General features: G+C 41.2%; 2 protein-coding genes and 2 long non-coding RNA genes across 6 annotated transcripts in view; 2 read left to right on the top strand and 2 right to left on the bottom strand.

Annotated features, from left to right (window-relative positions):
- Positions 1-297, bottom strand: part of LOC145652983 (Fc receptor-like protein 5) — a 14,599-nt gene extending 14,302 nt beyond the window's left edge. The window contains exon 1 of the mRNA XM_081704841.1: positions 121-297. Within this exon, the coding sequence (XP_081560967.1) occupies positions 121-297 (177 nt within the window). The remainder of the gene's footprint in view (positions 1-120) is intronic.
- Positions 298-2,609: 2,312 nt separating this feature from the next.
- On the top strand, positions 2,610-5,626 carry LOC145652898 (uncharacterized). 3 transcript variants are annotated; one of them, XM_081704725.1, is made up of 3 exons: positions 2,610-2,878; positions 4,503-4,687; positions 5,433-5,626. In XM_081704725.1, exons 1-3 carry the CDS (start codon positions 2,767-2,769, stop codon positions 5,457-5,459), a joined length of 324 nt encoding a protein of 107 aa, XP_081560851.1. In that variant the 5' UTR covers positions 2,610-2,766; the 3' UTR covers positions 5,460-5,626. The 3 variants fall into 3 exon arrangements, 2 of the variants coding, with proteins under 2 accessions (XP_081560851.1, XP_081560850.1); XR_014119175.1 differs by lacking the exon at positions 2,610-2,878 and adding an exon at positions 2,949-3,243; XM_081704724.1 differs by lacking the exon at positions 5,433-5,626 and having other exon boundaries at positions 4,503-5,419.
- Positions 5,627-11,240: 5,614 nt separating this feature from the next.
- Positions 11,241-12,726, bottom strand: LOC145652923 (uncharacterized). The gene is made up of 2 exons (XR_014119206.1): positions 12,630-12,726; positions 11,241-12,443 (listed from the first exon to the last, which is right to left on the bottom strand). It is a non-coding gene; the product is annotated as an uncharacterized LOC145652923 (long non-coding RNA).
- Positions 12,727-13,249: 523 nt separating this feature from the next.
- On the top strand, positions 13,250-15,936 carry LOC145652911 (uncharacterized). The gene is made up of 3 exons (XR_014119188.1): positions 13,250-13,448; positions 13,586-13,651; positions 14,162-15,936. It is a non-coding gene; the product is annotated as an uncharacterized LOC145652911 (long non-coding RNA).
- The last annotated feature ends 2,286 nt before the right edge of the window (positions 15,937-18,222 follow it).

Raw genomic sequence — 18,222 nt, 5'->3', positions numbered from 1 at the left:
CTTCACAATTTTGTTAAAAGCACAATAATGTGTTTATAATATCTGTTCAGATGTTATGCCTGCAAAGACTTGGTGATCTCTACATGTTCTTGTATTAAAAATATCAGTTTTTAGAAGTACGTTCTTATAATCATACATGTCAGCCTCTCTCTGGGTGACGAGGGTGGGGGTGTGGTTGTGGGTGGGGCTGGGCTGCTCTCCTTTGTCCTGATTGGTGCTACTGTACCTCATTTGTTTGATCACAGTGTCCTGAGTCTTGAGCGCCCCCTGCAGTTGCTCTTTGTGTCTGACAGCCATCACACACACTCAGTGAGGCCACATTTCATTCCACATGTTCATGTAGAGCTATGAGATGGTTCTGTGATGAGATTATGATGAGATAGCAAACCCTTCATATGGATCATGTGTCCTGTGATTAAAGTACTGTGGTGCACCGGATTAATGGAAGTGGTCAGACATTCATTTAAAATTAAAATGACAAAGTGTGGTGTTTTGATGTGGTGGTTGTTCTGGCTGAAACAGCACAGATTTTCAGCTGTGAAATTACTCGATGCTGTGTGTCATAAATACAGACCTTGACTGACCTGTGCCACTAAAATAAAAATCAGTTCATGCTTGTGCTTGTCTGTTTTGATTTGTGGCCACGCCTCCCTCAGGGGGTGTGTGTTATGTCTCATTCATCACACCAACTTGGTGGTTGTTATATCTTTATGTTGTGTCTTATTTAAGGCCTTTCTGTTTTCAGGACCGTTTGTTGGTCATTGGTGTTATGGTGGATGTTTTTACTCCTGTACTTTTATTTTCAGTTTCTTGTTTTTGTTTGTGTTGTTAAACTCTTCAGTCGGAGTCTCGTGTTTCTTTCCTCCTTTTTGTGTGCGCTCGTCGCCCATGACGAAGAGAGTAAAGAGGCTTGATCAGAACTTTATTTATGCCTCTGAGACAGAAAACTTCAAAATCCAAACTAATCTAAAATCCTCTACTGAAATCACTGGTAGTTAATTTATTCCGTAAAACACGTGTTCACATCACCGTCTTTCAGATCTACTTCAGAAAAGCGTTGACAGGAACGCTGATGTCTCTATAACCGTTACTAATCTGTGCACGAGGACAGTCCGCGTGAGACTCTACACGTTTGCTCGTTCTAAATCAGAACACTTTTTAAAGTTCAGCGGGAAATTAAAGCCTCTGCTATGAACCACGTGACAAGACACCAATGGCAATTTGAGTTTATGTTCGACCGGTATCAAGAAATAAAACCATTGTCATGTCTGTGATGAAACTGATCATGAAGTAAACATAACCGAAACCACAAGGTGGTTGATTATACAGCTACACAAATCAGTGGAAAATAATGAGCTGGATGACTGAATTTGCACTTTGCTAAAGTAGGAGAGTAACACTTGTGTAAATGGTGGCTGATAGGTAATTTTCTATAAGTAGGAGAGCATATCACTGTAAGTTCAAATGACATTATTTCTTTACGTATTTGACCAAGAATCACTGTCATACATGTTATACAGTATAAGAACTATATGTTAAATATTTATGTGAAATGGCACATGAAATATTACATTGTATATGAAAGGGGCCCCAGTTATAAATGTTTTTATTACAATTTTATCAAGTTCATGAATGTTGCTTTACAGAATGTTTGCATCTGGTCAAGGTACATAAAGCACATCTTTGCCTTCTGCATTCACAGTAAATAATAATAAAACAAAGAAAACACCATTAAAATTCTTTATTTGAAATATAATCTCTAGAGGCTTGTATTACTAAAACATCAATAAAACGATCCAACCAATTAAAAGAGTTACAGATGTTTTGTTTTGAGTCTCAGTGCCCTCACACACATACTGAGAAAACCAGACAGACCTGACAAAGTGACGTCCACACACACACAAGACCAGAAAACGTGAGGAACCAAAGTTTAACCAGAGTGAGTTTAATGTGTGGTGGATAAATCCTAAACACACATCCAGTACCACAATCTGAAACAGCAGGCATAGGTCAAAAATATCATGATGCTTTTATCCAAAGCAACTTACAGTTATGACAGAACACAACTTGAGGGTTAAGGGTCTGGCTCAGGGATTCAACAATGGCAATTTGGCAGTGGTGAGGCTTGAAACCACAACCTTCTGATTACAAGTCAAGCACCTTAACACTGAGCTACCACTGCCCCGAGAAAATATCCAGGAAGACAAAGCTACAGTAACAGACAAAAGTATGCTCAAAAACCTGTCAAACCCATAAAAACACGATGGAGTGATTGACAAGGGGGAGGAGCTGCAGTGGGGCTGATCCCTGGTGACCAGAGGTAGTGTCCTCCTGAACCAGTGGAACAGTCCAGTTCGGTCATACTGACACTATAATAAAGTAATAGTGTATATACACTATATACTGACACGATAATAAAGTAATAGTGGTGGATCTGGTGTCATTAGTAACGGTGAGACAGTCCAGTTCTGTGATAAAGAGAATGATCCTGAGGGAGAACAAAGGGCGCGACGCGAGGAAAAGGCCTCGAGGGAAGCGAGCCGGCGTCAGGAACAGGCTGAGGGCTTGGGCACACCGAGCTCCCTTAACTAGCATCCTGCTAGCCAATGTCCAGTCTCTGGATAACAAGCTCGACGACCTCCGGGCCAGGACAAAGTTCCAGAGGAACACTCAGGACTGCAACCTTCTCTAAGTCATGGCTGAACTCAGTGGTACCGAGCCACACTATCCAGCCGGCTGAGTTCTCCTTGGTTCACCGTATGGACAATGCCCAACTTTTATCAGCTCATAACCTACCCCACCAGGGGAAAGAGGACACTCGACCACTGCTACACCCCATACAAGGACAGCTATGAGGCACCAGCTCATCCACCGTTTGGTAAGTCGGACCACGCCGCCATCTTCCTCATACCGAAATATAAACAATCGGTGGCCGCTCTGGATGACGCAGACTGGGACATGTTCCGGTGCAGCACTGATGATGTCAGCAGGTTTACGGAGGCAGTAGTGGTGTTTATTGGGAAAACTGGTGCTAACAGCGCCAATGCTAACAGCGCTAGTGCTAATGGTACTATCAGCACAGCCAACGGCGCATGCGCAGAGCCCACCATAGAACAGCACCCTCTCATCATCACGGAGAGTGACGTGAGGAGAGTGTTTAAAAGGGTGAATACCAGGAAGGCGGTGGAACCAGACGGTATCTGCGGGAGGGTCCTCAAAGCCTGCGCAGATCAGCTAGCCCCGGTATTCACCGACATCTTCAATCTCTCCCTGACGCTCGGTATCGTCCCGTCCAGCTTCAAGCGATCCACCATCGTCTCCGTCACGAAGAAACCTCGACCCTCTGACCTCAATGACTACCGCCCTGTTGCCCTCACATCAGTCGTGATGAAGTGCTTTGAAAAGATAGTCAGAGACTTCATCACAGCTTCACTGTCAGCCTCCATGGACCCACTGCAGTTTGCATACCACCACAACCGCTCCACTGATGATGCAATTGCACATCTGCTGCACACCACACTGACCCACCTGGACAAAGGGAGGGGTAATTATGTTAAAATGCTGTTTGTCGACTACAGTTCAGCATTTAACACATCATCCCCTCCCTACTCACTACTAAGTTGGGGGATCTAGGACTGCATACATCCCTGTGCGACTGGATCTCCAACTTCCTAACAGACAGACCACAATCAGTACGGGTGGGCAACTGTCTCATCCACCTTGTGGTCTCTTGTGATCTCAACGCTAGACTACTGCAACTCGCTACTTGCTGGTCTTCCTCTAAGAGCCATCAAACCTCTACAACTTGTCCAGATTGCAGCAGCATGACTGGTCTTCAATCTTCCGAAGTTCACACGTTACTCCACTGCTGCGCTCCCTTCATTGGCTCTGTGTAGCTGCATGCCAAAAATGGACCAGCCCACACGAGGTCAATGGTCAAAGCCCGATCCATACCTCGAGCACTTCGAACCTCAAGTGCAGCTCAGCTTGAAATACTGTGCTTCCGGTCTCATGGATGACAAGCAGCGAGACTATTTACTGGCTCCAAGATGGTGGAATGAACTCCCACTTGCTGTCTGGACAGCAGAGTCCCTTGCAGTCTTCAAACACAGACTGAAGACCCATCTATTTGTGGAATATTTAAAGGGCAACCGACACTGCTCCCTTATTGACTGACTAATTTAGTACTTATTGTAGGGCATTGTTTATGTTGTTTAACAAACTCTAGCACTTATTGTTTATAGCACTTATTATTGTTTAAGATAGACCTCATGTATTTTGCACTTCTAGGTATCAGCATTCATCCTTGTATTCTACAGTATTCTAGTTCATTGGTATGTCTGATTCTAACCTACTGTACTGTACTAGGATATATTCTATGAGTAAACGACAAAGCACTTTTGTAAGTCGCTTTGGATAAGAGCGTCTTCTAAATGCCGTAAATGTAAAAACTTGCTTATTGAACCTTAAATGTTCTTCTTGTGCTTTCATGCTCCACACAGGCAGTACAAGCACACAGATGGGTAACACCAGCGCTCACACCAGGCTGCTGAACCAGAGCAACAGGAACGTGTGTGTCTTCCTCACCCAGGACAAGCTGGAGGTGGACGCCTTCATTGCCAAACTTGACGCCCCAGGCGGGATGATGATGTCGTCGCCACGGCCACCAACCCGGCCAGGCAGAATGGTGAGGTTCGGTTTCCGCGGTGACATTGCAGGCCACTGCGTCTTGGCCTCACAGATGTGTCAGCTCCTGTGGAAGGAGAATGAGCATGTGTCTATCTTTGTCGAGGACGATGAGAAGATCTGTTCTAAGCTTGTGCGTATATGTTCTGACCTCACCAACATCCATCATACTATATGATGTTTAAAGGGTGGATCATTTGTACTGGGGATCAGCGGATCTGTGGATCATCTTCAGGGGTTTAGTGGGGTGTGCGGTGTGGCCTTCACAGTGAGGTGAAGTCATATTTCGTATATGTTTCATATATATATATATATATATATATAATTATTATTTGAATTTTTCTCCAATCTTCTCATTGCTTTTGTGCTTGTACCATTTACTTTACTGACTAAACCAAGCTCTGGCCTGTGTGCGTGTCCGTCCGTCTGTCCTCATCACTGTGTAGTTACGTTGCCATATATAGACACTGTATCTGTACTCCAGCACACTAAATGTAAAATCAATCCACCATAACTGTTACCGTGCAGAACCTCGAGGGTATTTGCATCTACACTGTGTGAACCACTCAGGAACCACACACCCTTTGTTTTCTTGAGTTGTTTAAATCAAAATGGTGTGGCTGTCCGGCTGCTTGTACAGTAGTCTACACCATGTGCCCGTGTAATGTATGTGGAAGACATTAGGAAATAAATGATCTCTAGACACATTAACTCTTATTTATCGTTGCTTGTCTTGCTACTGACAGGTCGGACGTCTCTCTTCAGCAACATAACGGTTTTCTAACTCTGGAGGAATTATATAGTGACTGCTGTCCCTTTGAGGAACTTGGACTCAGCAGTGGACTAAAAGTCCATCGCACACAAACGACTTCATTTAAAAGCTTTTGATTGGTTACTTGTGCTGTTTGTAATCAGTGTAATAAAAGCTAATACTATCAAAGCCACTGCTACTGTTGTATAATGGAATATGATTTCTAAATAACTAACATATATAGGTTCATGATAATATATTTGATTTAAAATGTTTCAGCATATTGGGCCACTATTTTTTTATTTTGTCATTCCAGAAATCTAAAGATTGAGCTCAAATTGAGGGGAAACAGAGTCAGCCATTTAAAATCTACCACATTATTAATAATAAGACTTGGAATATTTAGCACACGCGTTTAACATTAACAACGATTAATATAAGAGAACCGAACACGTCAATTCAACGATATTTCGTGCTTTTCTTCAGCTAAATCCGGATGTTCTTTGGGTCGTGTAGCGCTAAAACGCACTGTCTCCCTCTAGTGGTAAGAACAGGGCATTACAGGCGAGACGGGACAAGGCGTCAGTGGCCAAGAGGGATGTTTTTTTTTTCTTTTTAATCAGCTAAAGCTGTTGTGTGTCTACAGTGTACCAGCGTTACAGGAGTGATTAACTAAAAATACATTTAAAAAAAATAATGAACAATATGAAAAGCTCATATGGAGATGTCGGGGGTTGAACCCGGGGACTGATGCATGCAAAGCATGTGCTCTACCACTTAAAAATTCAGTATAATTTTCTTTATGGAGTGATGACAGTACCGAGCACATCTACTCTAATGTTACACGCTGTCTAATAGGCTCCACCAACATTAAGGTAACCTAGGTTAGGTTAGCTAGCGTTAAGCTACTAATCTGTTAACCCATTGAATTTAAACATTAAAACATTAACATTTAAGTGCCCAATTAAGTCCTATTATATCATTTAAAGATTTATAGATGCAGTGCTCTGGGTTCAGAATGTGTATTAAAATATACATCAGATACAGAAATAAATGGAGGTATGAGATCAGAGGGAGGTGAGTGATGAGGCTTCTGTTCTATTTCAGCTGTGTAGCAGAGGGAGGAAGTGCAGGGTGGTGGGTGTTATGGACTGTTAGAGGTGATAAATAGTGACCTGCTCTCTACTTCATGTTACTGATACTCAGTGGTGTTTAATAATATTCATTTAAAGTGTGCAGAATCAGAATTAATTCTCTCTTCTTTCACCTGCACATTCTCTTTTCTACTTTCCACAAACCTTGTGTTGAGTTTGCATGGATCTGGTGTTAAAGTGTTTAGAGTGTGATCATCTTACTGTGGTGTCTGAGTGATGAGGGCTTGATACTAGAACACGTGTGTCTGTCCCTGTGTGACACCCTGAGGAATTCTCTAGTGCTCTTCCTCTGACTGCTACCCTTGTGTGCTGGAGCAGGACAAACTGCTCCAGGGGAGAGAAGTGGATCAGCGCTGCCTCCTGTTCCCTCCCCCAGCATGGAGGTCCTGGAACAGCACTAAAAGTGACCCACCCCAGTACACACAGAGGAAAGACTGAGACGAATAATAATAATATTTCATATTAGGTTTGGTGAAGGGTTGGCCTCACTGTCTTACAGAACAAAAAAGACTCTGAGCATTTGTTGTTATTCTTCATATATGTTAACTGAATGTGTGTGTGTGTGTGTGTGTGTGTGTGTGTGTGTGTGTGTGTGTGTGTATGTGTGAGTGAGAGTGTGTGTGTGTGTGTGTGTGTGTGTGTGTGTATGTGTGTGTGTGTGTGTGTGAGAGAGTGCGTGTGTGTGTGTGTGTGTGTGAGTGTGTGTGTGTGTGTCTTTGAGAGAGAGAAGTAAAATGTGAGATCGTCATGTAAAGAGGAAGGAACCACACAGTCTGTGTCCACTAAAGGAGGTTTTAGAGATCTGCAAAACATTCTTTCCCCAAGTATTCAACACATTTACATTAAATTAATGAGTTCAAAGGAATAATATTATTTATAATAATTATGATGAAGAGTTGGCCTCACTGTGTCCTACATACACACCACACAGTACAGACACTTAATATAAAATGGAAACCACAACCTCTTCTCTCTCTCTCTCTCTACACCCTTCTCTTTGTCTATGTTTATTTCCCTCTATTCTCAGAAGTGTGCTCTGACTATGAGAATACAGGACTTGGCCTCACTATATGTAGCACTCACCACAGACAGTCAAGATACTTAAAATAACCTCATTATAATAACACATTTTAATTCTCAGAATACAGGAAGTGATGAGTCTTTAACACACACAGTCAGTCAGTCAGTCCGTCATTACTGGGACAGTATGGAGCTCAGTCCACTCCTTGTGGTGTTCTGTGAGTAAATGTTCTCTTTATGTCTTCATTAGAGTCAGAGGTGCTGTATGAAGTTGGAAATGTGCAGTCTGAGGATCTTGACTGATGAGATTATGTGTGTTAGTTGTGTAGTTCCCTCAGAAGGGAGGATCAGAGTTTCACTTCCATGTGCTCAGGTGTTCTCATTGTATCCAGATGTGTTATGGAAAGGGTTCTGTTTGATGTAATGGGCTGGAGAGCAGGAGGAGAAGTTCTTGTACATGTTTGTACTCAATATGGGAACAGACCAGTTACCGGTGTACTTCTAAACATCAGTGTAGCTAATGAAACACGGAAGTGATATGGAGGCTTTGTCAGAGTTTTAACAGTAAGACCAGTGAAGAGAGGATTACAATGATCAACACAAGAGCTACTGAAATCATGGAGTAGAGTTTTAGAGGAAAAATAAACAGATTTAGTGAGAGATGTGACATAAGGTTCAAGTGAAAGTGTGGGGTGAAGAAGAACCCCAAGATTCATAACTACCTACACAGGGTTGACAGCCATGACATCACTATCACTATAGAAACTGGAGAGTCTGTATATTTGAGATTTGGATCATACCAACATAATTTAGGAATACAGAAGTCAGTAGAGTACAACAAACCCAAAGAATGACCACAGATATAAGTGGGAAAACCTACATGCTGTGTGGTGTTGAAACAGTTCAGTACAGACTACAAACAAACCCTGTAGGAAATCAGCAGATAACATCCACTGCTTGGACTGTTTTGTGTGTTTGTGTAAATTAATAACTACAACAGTGTGATGGAACAATGTAACCTACTGTGTATATTAAGATTTTAACAGACTAAACGTGTAAAAATACTGTAACGTCAACAAATGTAATGTGAGTAAACAATAAAGGAAGGTGACGATCAACAGGAAATGACCAAGACAAACATTATTAACTGTTTGGTTTTTGTAATATAAATGAAAACACTTATATTAAGAGGGGGAAGAATGATCTTGACCATAGTCTTGAACATAGTCTGGCTGTAATCAGCCTGACACAAGAGAGAATCTCCATTTTATAGATATGAAAGGAAACACTGTGACATGAACATCAACGCACACAACTCCATTGGATTCTTTGTCAGAGCTTCATGTTATCAGCAGAAATGGAGAACAACAGTTCTACATTCCTGGAACAGCTCACAAACACTTTTATTTTCTCCAATTAATACTGCATGACTATTTAACAATTAATCCCATACAAGAATTTCAGAAACAGGTTCACAAATTCAGCAGATTTGTGAATCAGTGTCATGATCCCATCGCTGCATTCATCTTCTTTCTGTTTTTGTTCCCATCCTGGTTTTCGTTTCCATGTGATTCCTGGTTTTGGTTTCGTTAGTTCAGCCCCTCGTTTAGCTCTCTGTCCTTCATTAGTTTCCCCTGTTCCTCGTTTCTACCTTGTTAGGTGTTTTTTTAAACCCAGTGTTTTCCTCAGTATCTTGCTGGTGGTTGTTCTAGCCATTATCTGCTCATTGTGTTTGTACGAAGCCGTTGTCTGAGCTCTTGTCTTGTTTCACGTTTATTCAGTCAGTGTTCTGGGTTCTGCCTTGTTGTCTGTGTATCTGTACCCTGTTTTCTCTCCGTTTGTCTGTTTATTTATTTTCCAGATTTTTGTGTTTTTCTTTTTGTTTAATATATTTCCTGGATCTGTTCCTATCGGTGCTATGACCCTGGACTGTCTTAATGACCCAGATTCTGGATTTGCGCTTAATAAATCTCACTCTTCTCAGCGTCTGTGTCCAGCTCTCTATCGCTCCACATTACACAGTGTGTGTTCATTCTTCATAAACCCTCTACACACTTAGAGAATGCTGGATAGGATGTCCATAAGTAACAGACACTGTGGAACTGTGAAACAGCAGTAGTGAATCTGCTCATACCACAGCACACACCACTGTCCACACAAACATAAATCACTGACGCCCCCTTGTGTTCACAACCTTCAGCGCTCTAAAGCACTCTAATGATGGTTTATCATGACAGAGTCATGTCTTTCACTTTTGTTTAACTAGGGTGCTTGTGAAAACAGCAGTCATTTTCCCCACTCCGTTTGAAGCAGAGTTTACATTTATGAAAAGTTGCTATTTTAAATGTATTAATTTACACATTTAGCATTTTAGTGTATGTATTTTATAATTAATTAATTTATATAGCATTAAAACATGTGCAGGACCAGACAGCACTGACTGGTGTGGTAGATTTAGATTTAGATCTGTGTAATTTATTTGTTTTTAAAGTAACTGAATGAAGAATTCAAATGTTTAATGTTTCTGCAGGTCATGTTAAAGCTGTTGTGAGTGTAAGTCCTGATAATCACGTGTTCAGAGGAGAGACTGTGACTCTCAGATGTGACATACAGGGAGAAGGAGACACTGGGTGGACATACAGCTGGTATAAGAATAACTACAGTCTCTACCCAAATGTCACATACAATCGATATATGATCAGCTCTGTTACACAGTATTACAGTGGTACATACACCTGCAGAGGGTACAGGGGAAGAGACTCTCAGAGCTCAGAGATCAGTAATGCTGTTACATTAACTGTGTCAGGTGAGTTTGGACTGTGAATTCAGCCAATAGACATTCATAGCAAGGTTGTTATTGTGTGTGCATGATTTTAAACACGCAGGATTTTATATTTGCTGTGTTACAGAGAGAGCCCAGGCAGTACTGAGTGTGTCTCCAAAGAGCTGGCTGACTGAAGGAGACTTAGTGAGTCTAAGCTGTGAGGTCAGAGACTCCTCTACAGGCTGGACATTCAGCTGGTACAGAGCTGTTCCCTACAGAGAATGTTTAACTCCAGTAACAGACATTCATGGCTCTGTGAGGTATTGTGCTGAGATCCTCTCAGACAGCATCAGAGGAGCTGGAGGCTCCTACACTCTCAGTCCTGCTGCTCTACATCACACAGGAGTTTATGTGTGCAGAGCAGAGAGAGGAGAACCAGCCTATCAGACACAGTACAGCAACACACAGCAACTATGGATCACTGGTGAGGACAAACAACAGCTGTGTGTGTGTGTGTGTGTGTGTGTGTGTGTGTGTGTGTGTGTGTGTGTGTATGAAACATTAGACATTCAGTGTCATAGTGTCATTCCTAAATCCCCAATCAGCTAGTCTTAAAGTTAAACATTCAAATATAAAATAAAGATGTTAGAGAATTTCTAAAAATCACACAAAGAAACACATTTTTATACATTGTTCAGAAGTAATTATGTATTCACCCCACCTTCTTTTACATACTAGTGTTGCATTCACCTTCATTACATCCAAACCAAACATTCGTCAACATATGGTCGTTCCTAGAGCTTCCTAAGTTCAAGACTGTTTACTCACTACACACTAAATAGAAATAAAGATGCAGACTCTGGAATTAATTGAAAAGAAGCGCTGGTCCTGTCTTTATTCTGAGCTCAATGTTATAAACGAGGCATTATCTGGAGAATGTCTAACAGTCTCAGGTGGGCTCACCTTTAGACCTTTTCTTCAAGGACCCTTACATCACCATTTTTATTTTTTCATAATACTTGTCCAGGTTCCACTATTGTTCTCCACACCAAACATTATTCAATGTATGCAAATTGATATTCAGTACTTACACCAACCTGTTCTTGCTACCATTATATTCATCCTGAACTACTTCTACTTTTGAAAGGCGATCATATTATATAACACCAGATGCCCATATTGGTTCTTCCAGTGATGTCCATATTGTTTCTTCCAGTGCTTGGCCGGGCTGTCCCGTCCTTGAAGCAAGGCTCCCCCTCGACTGAGGCCCCTAGAGGCCTGTCAGAGGCCTCCTGAGGATTTACACTGAAGCCTACAGAGGTCTTTCCAGCATGAAACCAGTTTATTCTGGACCTTCCCTATTTTTCTGCTTACAATATCATTTTATTACCTTGTTATGACCCCGTCTAGGCTGTGAGGCTGTAACAAGGAAAAAGAAGTGCAAATGTCTAACGTGATAGAAGTTGTGGAAAAAAATGAACAGCAACAAAACAAACAGAAGCACAAATGGAAGGTTTTTTTAGTGTATTGTACAGAGGTTGTGATTTACAAATAATCTTACTGGTGCAATTCCTTCAGGAGTGACCCTGGCCAAAATAATAACCAAAACCCACACTGAGGAAATAAAACTCTAGACTAACTAATCCTAATAACACAAGAAACATACAACAAAACTTTCTAACTTCCTGACACAAACAGACAAAACCCACACCCAACAAAAACTGCAGTCACTCCTTACCACCAGTGTCCAGCACCAATGTACCAAACAAACAATATTTACACTCTTTACACAATCTATATATATGTATGTATACACAGCTACCGAAGCAGGAGGTGCGAAGCCAAAGATGAAGTTCAAAAATGTGGAAAAACAAGGTGATACACAACACGCCATACAAATGTTCAATCACAGCCAAACCAACTCCAAGCTAACACATAGTCTCCTTACTCGCTGTCTTCCTCTTCCTCTCTCGTGGGAGGGCCTTTTAAACAGCCGACACAATTGGCTGGAAAACCCGGCAAGGAACATGGCGGAGTCTCAAACAGGGTGGAAATCCTGGCAGTGAATCTGGAACACACACACACACACACACATCATTCTGTAACAACCTCAATATGCAAACTGATATTCAACACCCACACCAGTTAGAAGCTGTTACCGCTACATTCCAAGAGAAGGCTTCTCTTGACCTTGTCCTAAAGAAGATGTTTTTCTCTACAGTCCTGAGTCTGGTGGAGAGGTCGTATATCTTACCTTGAGTTCCACCAAAACCTACCCATGATCCTTTACTGAAGCCTGCAGAGGCCTCTACTAGGGCTCTGGCCTGTACTCCCTGATGGTTAATGTTATCATGTCTAATGCAATGTTGAGTCTCTTTCCCCTCTAAACACTCTTTTTATTACCTTCCCACTGATCACGTGGTATGGCCCGCCGCATGCAGTGGGAGTTTCTCATCGACTATTTGTGACTCGTCCTATTTGTAACCACGGCCAGCTGTCAGCACACACCTGCATCTGGTTTAGTCTTGTTATGTTTGTAGTATTTAAACCCTTGTTGGTGTGTGCGTTGTTGTCAGTCTTTGCTCATGTTCACATTCACGTTTATGGGCACAATGTTCATGGACTGCACTCTGTGTCAGATGAACCTGCAGACGACCTCAGTGATGTCACTTATGCTCAGGTCATGAAACACAACAAGAAAAGCAGGAACAAAGGTACATCCACATCTCCCTCACACTGGGGTTTAATTCACACATGAGACAAAGGAAACACATGCTGGTCTCCAAAAGCAGCAGCAGTGCATTGTGGGAATGAAGTGTGTATGATGAGATGTTATTGGCTGGTGGGTTAGAATGCTAAAGGTCAGCAAGAGGTCACAACTGTGTTTGCTTTGGTTTTGTTCTCTGTTACTGCAGACACTGGTGCTGGACCCAGTGAAGTCACTTATGCTGAGATCAAACTGAAACCAAAACAGAAAGCAAAGAAAAAAGAAGGTACATGAAAAGGAGAAACTTTAGTTACCTACAGCAGTGACACACCAAGATACAGCTGACCTGAAGAATTGAAGAAAATTGTACGTTTTGATTCACTGCTTAGTAACATTGTGTGTTTAGTTACCCACTGTAGGTTTTTCAGGTCATGTTGTGTTTATTCATTTGGAGGGTTGGACTTCTTCCTGTGGTGTAATTCAGTCTCTTCTGTCCCTACTAGAGAAGAGCAGTGTGTACTCAGAGCTGAGGCAGGACTCACACAAAGGTCAGAGCTTCAAGATCTATGGTATGATTTCAGAGGTACCAGGCTGTACTGAGCCACGACTGGACGCAAAGACCTAAAGGAACACTATAACTGGTCATAAGAAGAGCTTAAACCAGTCCTTCAAAACCAGCTAACAGTGAAGGAAACAGAGCTGAAGCCAGTCAGCAGATATCACGCCATAGAGTGCTCACTGATCTCCACTCCATTCATTACTGTCAGTAGCAGCTGCTGTGGTTGGAGGATTTTTAATAAACATGACTCAGAGAAAAAGGAGCCAGTGTTCATTTTAAACCTTATTTCAAGTGAAACTGAATAACAATGCAAAGTGACTTCTTCTTAGGTTTATAATAATTAATAAACAATCCTGAAACATGTAAGAGCCCTTCACTGTTTATGTGCATAGGACTGAACTTACCAACTTTGTTAAATAGAAGACAGGCAGAGTGGAGCTGAACTGACAGTGATTCTATGTACATTAAACAGAAATAATGACTGATCCTAATGAATGTTTTCTGAATCATCTTTGTCAAGGTTGTTGAGGAACAGCACAGACTGCTGGGAAACAGAGTTCATCCTCCTGTGTTACTCACTCAAGCTGCTACAAGACCAGAAGTTTAAACCCTCTTATCCAACTGTTCATTCATTTTTTTGATTTAAACACATTTTAAATGATCATGTCAGATACTCATGTCTACAACAGGAAGGTGTTTTATAACAGATGGAGATGTAACAGGTTGGAGGTAAAATCTCTTACAGTGAAAGTTTAGTTTCACCATAATGAACATACTAGTTTCACTATTATTGTAGAAATGCTTGATAACATTATAATTGTTTTGTTTGTTTGTTTTATCATGTGAATCTAAATATGAAGTGTGCTGATTGTAGCATAAACATTCCAGGAGAATCAGATTCAGTGGTGTTGGAGTTCCTTTTCTGTAGAGGAGATAAGTGTATGAGTTCTGTGGGGCTTCACAGCCAACAGACTTTCTGTCTTTTCAGAAGTTCTGAAGCTTGTGATTGAGTGACTGTTTATGTTTGTGTGTCTGTTACTAGAGTCACTCAGAGAGACACATTAAGCTCCACTTTTTAACCTTTGAGCCAAGATTTTAATTTTTTTTTGCAGTGTTATGTAACTGCAGCACTTTGTAAATAAAAGACCTGGAGATTCCTGGTGATCTTCTGTAGTGAGCCTCACTAGGGTGAAGGAATCAATATGTATTTTTTTATTTTGTGATATTTTTGATTAAATTTTATATTATGTTCGTATTTCTGTACTTTCCTAAATGTCTCTGTAACTCCTCTGTGCCGTGATGTCTGTATGTGAGGTCTCAAGGTCAGGAGGTGATGACTCTCAGGAGGTGATGACTCTCAGGCCTCATCTACACTCTCTCTCTCTCTCTCTCTCATCCTCCTCTCTCCTCCTCCTCCTCTCTCTCTCTCTCTCTCTCTCTCTCTCTCTCTCTCTCTAGTATCAGTATCACAGAACTGGACTGTCTCACCGTTACTAATGACAGCAGATCCACCACTATTACTTTATTATAGTGTCAGTATCACAGAACTGGACTGTTTCACTGGTTCAGAAGGACACTACCTCTGGTCACCAGGGATCAGCCCCACTGTAGTACTGAGCTCCTCCCCCTTGTCAATCACTCCATCGTGTTTTTATCGGTTTGACAGGTTTTTGAGCTTACTTTTGTCTGTTACTGTTGCTTTGTCTCCCTGGATATTTAGTCATTTCTTGGCGCAGTGGTAGCTCAGTGTTAAGGTACTTGACTTGTAATCAGAAGGTTGTGGTTTCAAGCCTCAACACTGCCAAATTGCCATTGTTGAATCCCTGAGCAAGGCCCTTAACCCTCAAGTTGTGTTCTGTCATAGTTGTAAGTTGCTTTGGATAAATGCATCATGGTATTTTTGACCTATGCCTGCTGTTTCAGATTGTGGTACTGGATGTGTGTTTAGGATTTATCCACCACACGTTAAACTCACTCGGGTTAAACTTTGGTTCCTCACATGTTTTCTGGTCTCGTGTGTGTGTGGACGTCACTTTCCTATTTGTTGTCAGGTCTGGTTTTCTTAGTATGTGTGTGAGGGCACTGAGACTCAAAACACAACATCTGAAACCCTTTTAACTGGCTCGATCATTTTATTGATATTTTAGTAATACAAGCCTCTAGAGATTATATTTCAAATAAAGAATTTTATTGGTGTTTTCTTTGTTTTATTATTATTTACTGTGAATGCAAAAGGCAAAGATGTGCTTTATGTACCTTGACCAGATGCAAACATTCTGTAAAGCAACATTCATGAACTTGATAAAATTATTATAAAACATTTATAACTGGGGCCCCTTTCATATACAATGTAATATTTCATGTGCCATTTCACATAAATATTTAACACATATAGTTCTTATACTGTATAACATGTATGACGGTGGTTCTTGTTCAAATACGTAAAGAAATAATGTCATTTGAATTTACAGTGATATGCTCTCCTACTTATGGAGAATTACCTATCAGCCACCATTTACACAAGTGTTACTCTCCTACTTTAGCAAAGTGCAAATTCAGTCATCAAGCTCATTATTTTCCACTGATTTGTGTAGCTGTATAATCAACCACCTTTTGGTTTTGGTTATGTTTACTTCATGATCAGTTTCATCACAGACATGACAATGGTTTTATTTCTTTATTACCAGTCGAACATAAAGTCAAATTGCCATTGGTGTCATGTCACGTGGTTCACAGCAGAGGCTTTAATTTCCCTCGGAACTTTAAAAAGTGTTCTGATTTAGAACGAGCAAATGTGTAGAGTCTCACGCGGACTGTCCTCGTGCACAGATTGGTAACGGTTATAGTGACGTCAGCGTTCCTGTCAACGCTTTTCTGAAGTAGGACAACTCAAGATATTGTACCGACCAGAATCACTGGATATTCTAATAACTATCAGACATAAGACTCAGTATTATTGGAATTAACAAATGTTATTACATTTACTGAATAATGTTTAAAAATACTTTAAAATATTTCATATATTAACCCATCCTCTGGATTCAGGAACGATTGTGAAACGCCACATTAAATATATCTACGAGTTACGATGAGCTTCCTCAACCAGGGGAACTGTTAACTCAGGAAAACTTGGACGATCAAAGAAAATACTTTTGAAATTATTTCCCTCCGAGGTCCCAAATGTAATATCTTCGTCTGCTCCTCCGTCCGATCTGTTTACTTTCTATTTATCCAGACGATATCCGAACTGTAGAAGGACGGCTTTCTGCGCATGCGTATCTACTTCTCCAGTATGAGGGCGGCTCATTAACATTAAAACATTAACAAAAAGACACGTGGATATTGTGGACTGTTAATTAACCCTTCAGAAGCAGGAACTGTGTTTTATTTTACAGAGTGGGACAGGTTGGTCAAGGCCTGTGTTTATTTCTGACACACAGCATCATATAATTTCCCATGTGGAAACTTGTGCTGTTTCAACCAGAACAACCACCACATCAAAACACAATTCTTTTGAATTAAATTTTCAAATTAACGTCTGACCACTTCAAAGGTTCAAAAGGCTTTATTGTCATTTCAGCTATATACAAGTGCACAGCAAAAATGAAACAAAGTTCCTCCAGGACCATGGTGCAACACAAAACAAGTGAAACAGACAACGCACTACATGAGTTCAAACAATACAGTACAGTGCAATATTGTCATACAATAAATGCAGGACAGGACCAATACACAATGAACAGACAGTGCCTTTATTTTTACCAGTACACAGTACTGGGAATATGTAAAGTGGATTGTGCATAGGAGTCAGTGACATGCTGTACTGAACATAGCAGTCACCGGTAGCAGCCAGAACACTTCAGAGTACAGTGCTGATTTAGTACAGCACTCTAGTAGCAAGTAGGAAGAATGTGCAAGTGTGCAAAAGGAGATCATATATTTGTGTGAAGTTTGACTTCAGCAACTTCTTCAATACAAAACCGGTGTGTGTGTGTGTGTGTGTGTGTGTGTGTGCGTGTGTGTGCGCGCGTGTGCATTACTGTGTATAAGCGTGTGTGTGTGTGTGTGTGTGTGTGTGTGTTTGTATAGAAGTGTCCATTTGTTTGTAATTGGAATTAGCCAGAGTTCAGGAGTCTGATGGATTCTGGGAAGAAGCTGTTGCACAGTCTAGAGGTGAGGGACCGGATGCTGCGTTACCTTTTTCCAGATGGAAAAAGGGTGAACAGTTTGTGTGAGGGGTGCATGGGGTCTTCCACATTGCTGGTGGCTTTTCGGATGCAACGTGTTGTGTTGATGTCTGTGATGGAGGACAGAGAGACCCCAATGATCTTCTCAGCTGTTCTCACTATTCTCTGGACAGACACACGTGTTCTAGTATCAAGCCCTCATCACTCAGACACCACAGATGATCACATTCTAAACACTTTAACACCAGACCCATGCAAACTCAACACAGTTTGTGGAGTGTAGAAGAGAGAATGTGCAGGTAGGAACCTGACCAAAGGATGCACTGGACATACTCATCAGTATGAACATTTGAGTGAATATTAACATGAACATTTGTGTGAATATTAACAAAAA

Source organism: Electrophorus electricus, chromosome 21 (genome assembly GCF_041902795.1).
Source record: "Electrophorus electricus isolate QZ-2024a chromosome 21, ASM4190279v1, whole genome shotgun sequence".
Lineage (NCBI taxonomy): Eukaryota > Metazoa > Chordata > Actinopteri > Gymnotiformes > Gymnotidae > Electrophorus > Electrophorus electricus.
This window is presented reverse-complemented; position numbering and strand designations above follow the sequence as displayed.